The sequence below is a fragment of the Eriocheir sinensis genome, unplaced genomic scaffold, assembly GCF_024679095.1.
Source record: "Eriocheir sinensis breed Jianghai 21 unplaced genomic scaffold, ASM2467909v1 Scaffold1520, whole genome shotgun sequence".
Lineage (NCBI taxonomy): Eukaryota > Metazoa > Arthropoda > Malacostraca > Decapoda > Varunidae > Eriocheir > Eriocheir sinensis.
In genome coordinates this window covers 19,547-30,000 of record NW_026110874.1, presented here as the reverse complement: position 1 = coordinate 30,000, position 10,454 = coordinate 19,547, and the positions used below count along the sequence as shown (strand labels likewise).

The window sequence follows — 10,454 nt, the reverse complement described above, 5'->3', positions numbered from 1 at the left end:
CTGCCATCAAAACACTTCCATTAGGGGTTCGTCGATCGTGTCCTTCAGCGGCGTGGCGGCGTCTCCCACGGTGGGTTGCACAAGGCGAAGCATCATCACGTCAAACACTGTGTTGACATGCGGCGTGATATTGCCTCCGATGTTTGGAGTGATTGAATGTTTTGTTGTGTAGTTTTCTCAACCGAGCGAGCATTATTAACTAAACACAGAGGTAGAGAATACGTAGATGGAAGGAAGTTAGGCATAATCATAGCTGGGCGTTATTGCGATAACTTATCGCGATATTTTATCGCTGATAACAAAATCGGGTTATCGGCCATCCGCTACTTATTTAAATATATATCGGTATCTTCGTTACTTTTGTAACCAAACTAGCGATAATCGCTACTTTTTCCGCCTCTCAGAAAAAAAACGTCTCCTCCCTACTGCGCATGCGTGGCCCGGGCGCCCGGTGTAGTTTGAAAAAACTTCGGGGTATGAAATATCTTCGGTGAAGAGATTTCATACTTAGATCATCAACATTAAAACACTAGGTTATTTTTTTATGTTAGACTCAAAAATCAATATATCAAAGAGAAAAATCATTTAACTTTGCCCCCAAAATGATTATTCACTGCCTCAAATTTGATATTCCATATTCGTTTGTGAGCATGCCATGGTATTGAAGGCACACGGTGTTGTGTTATTTGGTGTCCCATCGTCAAAAGCTGGCGCTTTTGTTTACAAACAATGGTCTCTCGTGAACTGCGCATGTTCAAACCAGTAAGCGTAGCCCTGTACGTACAGTCTCACAAAGCTTTTTAACAGAGTTGCTGGAAGGATGAATCAGGCATACAGTAACACCATCCTCGCTGTTTCTAGAACGACACTCTGTACATATAAATACAACTCGTACAGTGTCGTTCTAGAAACAGCGGGGATGGTGGTAGTGGTACTGTATGTCTGATTCAGCCTTCCAGCATCTCTTAATTACGGTTAAAAAGCTTTGTGAGACTGTACAGGTCTACGCTTGCTGGTTTAAGCATGTGCAGTTCACGAGAGACCAGTGTTTGTAAACAAACAGGCGTTTCTAGTATTACCGTCCATAGGTATGTAGTTCGTGTCAACGTGTGGTTTTCAGGTTTTGTAAGTTTTATAAAATACAGATGATAAAAATTTGAATTCATCTGTTTTTTATTTGAAATAGCAATATAGTATCGTTTTCGCCTATCGGACTTATCGCTAGGTAGCATCGGAATTGTGGATTTATATTGGGTATCGGTTATCGGTTATCGCCTATATTTGTGTCTCCAGTTAACGAATATCGGTTATCACCGTTAAGGTTTCCCATTATCAGTTATCGGTTATCGGGAATAAGGTTTTCTGTTATCGTGCCCAGCTATGGGAATAATAATGATGAGTGTAATACGCCGTGGATGAAGCACACTAGCATATACTGAAGCTTAATTCAACCTCCTGGGGTCTATTTCAGTTAGATCTGTTTCCTATTTAAAAGATAATTAACCGACATAACTTCGTTCATGGATGTCCTTTCATTCTTAAGTTCACATTCCTCCTGCCCAGTTTTCCACGCCTATTAAGTTTACCACATATCCACATCATTTACATTTCTCAGGTTTTCGGAAAATATTTACCAGCTACTTGCTATGTAATCTCAATTTGCAATTTCTTAATTTGCATTTTTTACATACTCTTCCTTTTTTTTTTTTTTTTGGGGGGGGGGGGGGAGGGGGGGGGGGGATTACATTGGGGAAAAACCCCAAGGGAGGAAGGCGGTGCATGCCGCGCAACCACCCATACTCTACCTGTTCCCCCATAAATATCTCCACTAATTTCCTTCATTATCTTTTTCAAAAAATGTCTAAACTACATTTTTGCTATCACTCATGTCTACTGAATTATTCAATTTAACTTTTTCCCACCTCCTTTATGTCCTGTCGTCCATTGTTGCCAACCACTTCTGTCTTCTTCTCTACAGCGCCCTTCACCTCACCCTACCAGCTTTGTCCTGGGCCCTAACACCCTGCAAGACAGATTAAAAAAAAACTCTGTTGAATTGCAACATTTTTATTAAGATTCTGTGAATTATGATTACATTTAAAAGAATAACGAGGAAAAATTGTTAAACATTGCAAAGTCAGTCTTTGATCAATTAAACAGGATTTAATTGATCTATGGTAAACTGAAGTTTTATTGAATACATTTTGTTATTTAAAAATGTTATGATTTATAACGAGTAAGAGAGGCAATTGCCCTTAAGCTGCCTCCTTTACTGTAAAGATAATTGAGATTTTAATTATTTCATACATCAGAAATCTTGCTCTGAGTTAGTTTGAGTCTACCTCTCAGTAAATGGCTTGGTAATGGCAGTGCTTAAGGAGAGTTGAGGTATGTGTGTAAAATTGGGTACAAAAGCTGTGGAGCAGCCATTAGTGGTACGTTTGTCCTGTTAACTTAAAAGTGAGACTGAGTAGCAGAAAGTAGTGGACGAGTTTGAAAGGATTTATAGAAGAACTTAGGGAAGCTGATTAAGTAAGATAATATGAAGTTTGCAATTGAAATTGTGAGTTACAGGGAGTTTATATTTCAGACATTTTTGTTATTGATAATGCTGGCTCAAATAAAATGTCACACAACAGAGAACAAAAAAGATGATTTTTGAGTCAATTAGTAGCCTGATACAATTTGTGCCAATTAGATTTCATCCCTAATTTTAAGCCTTGTTTGGAACCCTACTCCTCTAAGGCTATTAGACCTACATTAATGGTTGATTTCTCTTTGATAAGAGCATAAAATGTAGATCATATTTATAGAAAATGTATATTGTATCTGTTCAGGCTTTAAATGTTGATGACCCTAGGAAGCCCAATTGCAATAGTATTTTTTGTACTTGGGGACCTATAACTTTGAAACTGAGACCGGTAGGGAAAATATTTTCTATTGTGGACAGTCTATATTTCACTCTTCCAGACAAAACCTCAACCAATGTTGTAGGTCTAATAATTTTTGAGTTTTGAAGCTCTAGAGTTGAAAGTTACATTTCAAGAAAAATGCATTCAAAGTTTTAAAGACTTACAAATGAATATTATAATTATGAGCAAAATAATATAATTTTAACCAACATATGGATGTTGAATGGGAAAAGTTTGCCTAGGCCCTATTGCAGCATTTCTCAACCCTTTTACCCTTGTGGAACCCTTAGAAATAGTTTTCATGTCTCAGGGAAGTTGGAACCCTTGCATAAAAATTATTATTTACCATTATTAATATTTCTCTCTTTTATTACATATAGACATTGCTATATACATTATCTATGATTATTATAATTTTAAATAATAGAGGTGGAAGCATTTATTATAATAACCAAGGATTTTCCAACAATATGTTGCATATGTATAGTAAAATCACGAATACAAAATTAAACAAAAATTATTCAAAAATGCATAGCTTATATATCACTGTTTCATGCAGAACCCCTAGCAACCACTTGTGGAACCCTAGGATTCCGGGGAACCCCGGTTGAAAAACATTGCCCTAGGGGTTATTCACTAATACTTTTGGAGAACTGCTAGCATGATTACGAAAAATGCTGGGATGATAAAAAAAAATTCACTTTGTGAACCGGTCACTCCCATTAAGGACAGACCATGAAAACTTAATGCAAAAGAAGGGAGACAGCTGTGTGTTATCGAAGAATAGGGGATAACTGTTCAGAGGGTTGTGTAGAGTTGTCGTACGAAGATAGACTTTGTCTTTATGTATTCATGAGTTTGCCTAGGCTCTGAATCTCAAGTAATCCACAGCATGCATGGCAGATTACAACACCAGTTCCAGATCAATGAGAACACAAGTCTTCAAAGATCTTAGTGCTTTGGGTAATGTTTATGGAAGGAAGATTAGCATCATGTGTTACAAGCAAGACCCCAGGCTGGCCATCTGCTTCTAGTTGGAATTTAAATGAGTTTGAGACTCTAAACAGTATTTGTAACAGCAATGTGCTAAAAATAAACATCAAAACCTTTGGCATCTTCACCTGAATGATGTAAAAATAATAGATGGCTGGGACCATTTCAATGCTCTTGTCTTCTTATAACTTTTTTTCACTTTTAGTTTTAGACCCTTCATATATGCCTGTGTAAAATGAGGTTTAGATCATAATAATGATTATAAAGGAGATGAAATGAAGCATAACAAAATTTTCAGGTTCATAAGGGTGCTTACTCTAAAAGGTACCTAGGCATCAAAGAACTAAAACTCCCTACACCAGATAACAGACTGACTATAGAAGACTTTGTAGAAAAGTTTATACCTTTAATGGTTGTTTAAGCCAGTGGACATCTTAGCAAAACTTATATCCTCCTGAAGCTTGGCATATTCTTTTAATAAACCCTGAAATTTTGGGTCCAGATCCTTGTAGGCATCCATACTATGTCTTAGTTTCACGAGAGACTCTTCAGTCTGTGTTCTTCGCTGCTGCAAGTGGCTCTGAAGTAACTTCAGGGCCCGCACAGATTGGCTGGTGTAAGTTTCTGTCAAAACTTCCAGCTCAAGGCACCTGCAAAGCAAATAACCCAGTCATATAAACTATAACTATTCCTGCTTTCCAAGCATTTACATCAAAGGCAAGGGATATTTTTTTCATAATCAACAGTCTAGATCAATATCCTAATAAACAATGCCATAAGAAGACAATATATCATACATATTTGCAACTAAAGTATTACCTTAAGGAAGTGGGCCGAGGCTAACAAGGCAGTTAGCCAAGTGCTGTGCTGGGTAGTGGGACAGCCGCTTTGACAACAGGCTTTTCAGAATCTTACTGTAGTCAAACAGGAGACCATACACCTGAGGAAGTGATAGTTCATGTTTCAATAGTTTGTACAGATAGCTTTTCATGACTACTTAAAATTTACAGCAATGTCAGTGTAAATAGTAAGGAAAAGTTACAATACCTTTAGTTGAGGCAGTCTGTTTGAATTACACTGTGAATCAGTTTATTACTCTCCTCAGCAAGCTTCTCCTTTGTGGTCTCCAAGGATTCAACAATTTTGTTGCTTCATGTGAATCACAACTTTCATAACCTGTAAATAAGAAATGACCAGTCTTTTATTTTGTCCAGTAATTTCCTGCCTTTTGATCCTCTTTCTTGAATCAGGAAATCCCCTCTTCCTTAGTGTGAGAAATGAGATGGTAACAGTAATGAATGGCATACAGCCTAATCAAAGTACATACTATATAAAAGTTACTCAATGTATGCTCACCTACTGGCTTTAAAAATGAACTGATCTTGATCCACTCTTGCTCAAGCCAAACTTCCATTGCATAACTCAAGTCATCAGTGTATGCCCCAGGGTTTAGAGCCTTGCAACTGGCCAACAAGTCTTCAGGCGAAATACTGAACATTGTGTGCTGAAAGTTGAAAAGAAACAAATGTCATATGCATATGTCAAAAGATATACATGATTAACAGAGTACAAAAAAGTAACATAACTAGCTACAAGTAAATTATGCATACTTAAATGGAAATAAACACTAACACTTTGATAAAGATTGGAACTGATTTTGTAAACTAAATGAGAGTAAAATATCACTGAAAAAAATAAAATATACAAGATGAATGAGAAAGCTGAAAGTAAATGTCAACAAAAGTAAAGTGATGGTTTGTGAGCGAAGTAGAAGTGAGGTTGTAGATTTTGTATGCCCATATAGAGTGGGAATTGAATGTGAAAAAGAATGCAAAATAATTTTGAATGGTGAAGAAATGGAGGAGGTCAATGAGTTTAAGTACCTAGGATCAGTTATGTGTAAGCATGGTGGTATGGAGGGAGATATAAGAGAAAGGGTGGTAGGGTCTTTGGGACGAATCATGAATGGCAGAAGTGTGAGCATGGAGGTAAAGAGGGATTTGAGAAATACAATAATAGTACCAACCCTCACATATGCAAGTGAAACGTGGGCCTGGAATGAAAGTCAGAGATTCTAGAGTGCAGGCAGTGGAAATGAGTTATTTGAGGAGTGCTTGTGGTGTGAGTAGAATGGATGGAATGAGTAATGAAAGTGTGTATGAGCATTTTGGAATGTGTCACAGGGGTGAAGGGAAGAAGTGTGGAGTGGTGGAAGAAGTGAAGCGACAGACTTTAAAGTGGTTTGGCCACATGGAGCGAATGGAGGAGAGTAAGATGGCCAGAAGGGTGTATGTGAGTGAGATAGAGGGAGGGAATGTTAGAGGACGACCTCCAGTGAAATGGAGGGATAGGGTGCAAGAGTACGTTAGGGAGAGGGGGGAAAGATCTTTGAGAAACTTTGAGCAGGCAAGGAGGGAGTGTCTGGATAGAAAAAGTTGGAAGCTCTTCTGCCGTGTGCTCCTAGGAGCAGGCGTCGATGAAATGATGATGATGATGATGAATCATGATATACGGTAATATTACAGGTACTGTGAAAATACATTTATCTTCTCACCAATCACTACACTAGCTGCAGCCATAACTCACCATCTTGCTGCTCCTGCCTTCCCGTTGCCCCTCATCACTGCTCCTCACCAACTGGAGGTGATCCTGCAGCTCTGACAATGTTACTGCCTCCAGCATCTTCCTCATTTTCTGTTGTGTGGAAAAATTTTAGCATATAGCTCATAGTTTCACAATCATCTATATAAATGTACTTTTCATAGGTAACTTGATCAGCCTTTTCTTTCCCCTTGGAAGATCAGAGAAATATGACACACAGAATATTACACAACAATCTTCAGAAAAGTTATATCATAATCCATGTCAGCTTACATTTTCTTCTTTATCGTCCCCATCACACATTTTCAGAAGTACATCTTGGGATACCCGATGAAGTGTTGCTTCTTCTAAATATTTCATTCTGATGCAAAAAAGAATACAAACATAGCAGAGAGGAAAAAAATAAAATCACTTATATCATATACCTACAACAATGACAAAGTTACAAGTCTAGACAGAGGGAAAATTGAAAGATCAGTTTGAAAAAATTTTAATACTTAGGCCAACTGGCCTCTTGCAGAGTCCTTACATTCTTATGTCTTGGCTCATGCCAACTTTCTGACACAACTAATGATGAAGGGAGAGATAAACTGTTCTTAGGGAGAAGATGTACTACTAAACTTAGTAGAAAATTAGTCTCTGCCATCAAACCGAGACTTATAAACAGTACAACACAATCAACGATAATAAAATGGAAAGGGGCAACCATACTATCACAAAAATAATAATGTGGGAAAATTTGTCTATTGCCAAAAATAGACTTCTAAAACATTCTGGTACAATGAATGAAGCGAGAATCTGCACCAAGCAATGTCGCACAAATATAAAATAAAAGTTGTTTCATTACCTAATCTACATATATAGAAACATTGACACACAATAAAGGATAAGGAAATCTTCACCAAGCAAAGCCACAAAATAAATGAAATAAAAAATCAAGTTTTCTATCAAGCAAATAGTATGTTAACAAAAATTCTGGCAATAAATGATGATGATGTTTCTATCAAACAATGCCACACCAACACAGTTCTCAATACCTGGCATGCTTGAGGGCAGCAGTGGCATGTGCAAGGCGAGTGTGGGTGCTCTTGAGGGTGCCCGTGGGGGTGAGGCGGAGGCTTAGGTCCTTCAGCAGATGGCTAAGCTGAGGGTGCTTGGTGATGTCTTGAGGGGACACATACACTGGCAGACTTCCACTTACTGTAGTGATAATGACTATGTGATTAAATGTGTGTATAAATGATAAAGTAGAAAATAATCTTACAAAAAATAGTCTGGTATTCTCTTACTCTAACCTGATGTAACCTATGCATGTGAACCACAACAGAGCAGAGGAATGTTAAAGTAAAGTGAATGTGTAGGGAGTGCTGATTAACAAGCTGGCAGGCTCTCACTACAACAACATACCAAGTAAACAAATTTATGAGTCATTAGAGTAAATAAAAAAGTAAAAAAGCTGTAGTAGAAGTCTTGATAAGTAAACTGGCACACACACTTCTTCCACTTGCTGTAACAACAACAAATTATTTAACCAAAATGTGCAAATCAAATCCAAGAAGAGGAATGTTGAGATGAAGAGGTTGCATTAAGAAGGTAAAGATGATAAGCTAGCATACTGCAGCTCAATATAATGAAAATAGCCTATGTAACCATTAGTGTGTGAATGATTGCATAATAATGTATAATTATAACTAGCCTCTATTAGATATGTTTAGATAGAGAGGATGTTAAAATAACTTTTGCATTAGCAACATATCACTAACTTACTTACAATGGTTGGAGAAAGATTCTGATGACATGATGTCTGATGAACTAAGAGCCATTTCCAGCCTGTTTGTCTTGTCTGCTGTCTTTTAGATTAGTATTCACTGAAATGAAAGTGAGTACTGAAAATGACAAAACACTAAAATAAAAGTTGATACTGCTCATGAAAAAAAACATTGCACATGAAAAAAATAACACCATACGAAGAAAATACTGTTAATTCAAATAAAAATGAACACTGGATGACTATGACAGAAATAGTATTGATATTATCTTCATAAAATAATATCTCTTCAAAAGTTTATTCACTATGATTAGGCCTTGATTTCCTTTCTTTCTGAATTAAAATCTATTTTATTTAGTACAGTTTGCCTATGGTGCCAATAGGCTTCCTTTGTGGTGTCTGGTGGTCGGCCCCAGTCGCTATGGCGCAGGCAGGTGTTTATAGTGGCGCCATCTTGCTTGGCTCATGCTGTGCCCTGGAGCTCATCTTTCCTCTTTTTAGAGAATCTAAACTCTAGAGTTCAGGTTCAAAGATGGTCTTCAGGAAAGCATGTGGGTAGTCGTGGGCCACTCAGTGATGACTGTCACTGCTAAAATGGTAACCTACTGCCTATTTAGTTGCTCAGAACTCAGAAATGAGCACTTTGTGAGAAATGGTTATTAGTAATGGTTAACATTAAAATCTATCAGAAAAAGTGTCAGTCATTCCTGGGCTAGTAATTTCAAAGTACTGAAACTTAGCTTATTAGCACTGTCTTAGGATGGTCTCAGAAATGTTCCCTTATTGCCTCTTTGAAATTAATCTGATAACAAAGTGAAGTAAAGTACCAGATGTTGTTGTGAATGTTAAATAAGTCATTGCGTCCAAGGCAAAGTACAGTAAATCATGACAGAAATTAAAATAGGATATGTATAGGCCAATAACTTCCATTTCAGATATTGTTAGGTCTTACTATTAAAATAGTATTGCTAGGTTTTTCTAGTAAATGATTACCGTTACTTGTTACTGCTAACATTTTGTTAGGTAACTGTTGTATTTGTACTGTTACCTATTTATGTTCCTTGTTACTGCTACTGTTAAAATATTAGGTATTATTCTAATGTTTGAGCTTATTGTTAATATTCCTAGACTCGGCCAACGGTACTTGTCACCTGTCATCCCTTGTTATACTATGGCCAAGACGCGCCTCTGAGGATCTGACACCACAGACCAGCAACAGGACGTTTTATCGCCGTCACTTTGCTTTGGAAAGGTTTACGGTAAAGACACATGAGGGCTTGGGAGAAGTTTGAAGAGAAGGAAAATAAAAGGGCGAACTTTTCTGGTGTGGCCCCTCCTATTGCCTCTCACCTCTACTTAAACTTCTTTTCCCACCTTCTTTCCTTAACTGGTCAGCCGGTAAGTACCACAGGTGATCTAAATGGGCGTTCTTGTCATCTAAAGAAGAGACGGTGACGGGGTAAGTATCAATACAGGAAATAAAAGCCAGAATACTTACCCCCACAGCTGGCTTTGTTTTGAACAGGCAGCGCCAGGAGGCGGAGGCGGTGTTGTGCCCAAATCGGCGCGGCGTCCCGATTCGTCCCAGGCGGAAGATTCTTTACGTGCTTTTGTCTTGTTTGGCTGTGTCATATGTTGGAACTGAAAATGACACAACATGCAGTAGTAAGGGATGAAAAATGGCATGTTACAATGATATGTAACTCTGGATCGTTGATGAGGTTTCAGGCCCTGCTCCGCCGCTGATGCAGCTCTCTACGAGGGCCGTCAACAATTTCAACGTTAGCCTCAGTAATTTAGTCTTCGATGCACTTATTCTCAAACATCGTAGTGAGTGAGTGAGTGTCTTAATTTCTTTCACGAATAATATCACATATAACAATTAGTTCAGTACGTGTTCATGTCTGCTATTTTCATTATAGTATCACAATTAAATATTCAACAATTATTTCCAGCACACTGAACCTTCATCACACACAATTTATCTTAGAGTACAGACACTGAGTAATATAGCCATGATCGGTCATGTTACGAATTCTCTCAATTTCAGTCTGGAGAACAACACTGGTCATTCGCTGAGTGGTTGATTTCCTTCTTCTTGTATCTCACACAGTTTATGCATTTCTTCTCAGCCATGGTGCACTCCTGTGATTTATGATTGCCAGCGCATTTGAAACAAT

At 37.8% G+C, this 10,454-nt stretch overlaps 1 protein-coding gene across 1 annotated transcript; it reads right to left on the bottom strand.

The window, feature by feature from the left end:
- Nucleotides 1–4,725: 4,725 nt before the first annotated feature.
- Nucleotides 4,726–9,980, bottom strand: LOC126990281 (uncharacterized). Its single transcript, XM_050848848.1, has 7 exons — nt 9,773–9,980; nt 8,278–8,374; nt 7,544–7,706; nt 6,780–6,867; nt 6,492–6,599; nt 5,266–5,409; nt 4,726–4,845 (listed from the first exon to the last, which is right to left on the bottom strand). Exons 2-7 carry the CDS (start codon nt 8,327–8,329, stop codon nt 4,726–4,728), a joined length of 675 nt encoding a protein of 224 aa, XP_050704805.1. The 5' UTR covers nt 8,330–8,374; nt 9,773–9,980.
- Nucleotides 9,981–10,454: the final 474 nt, after the last annotated feature.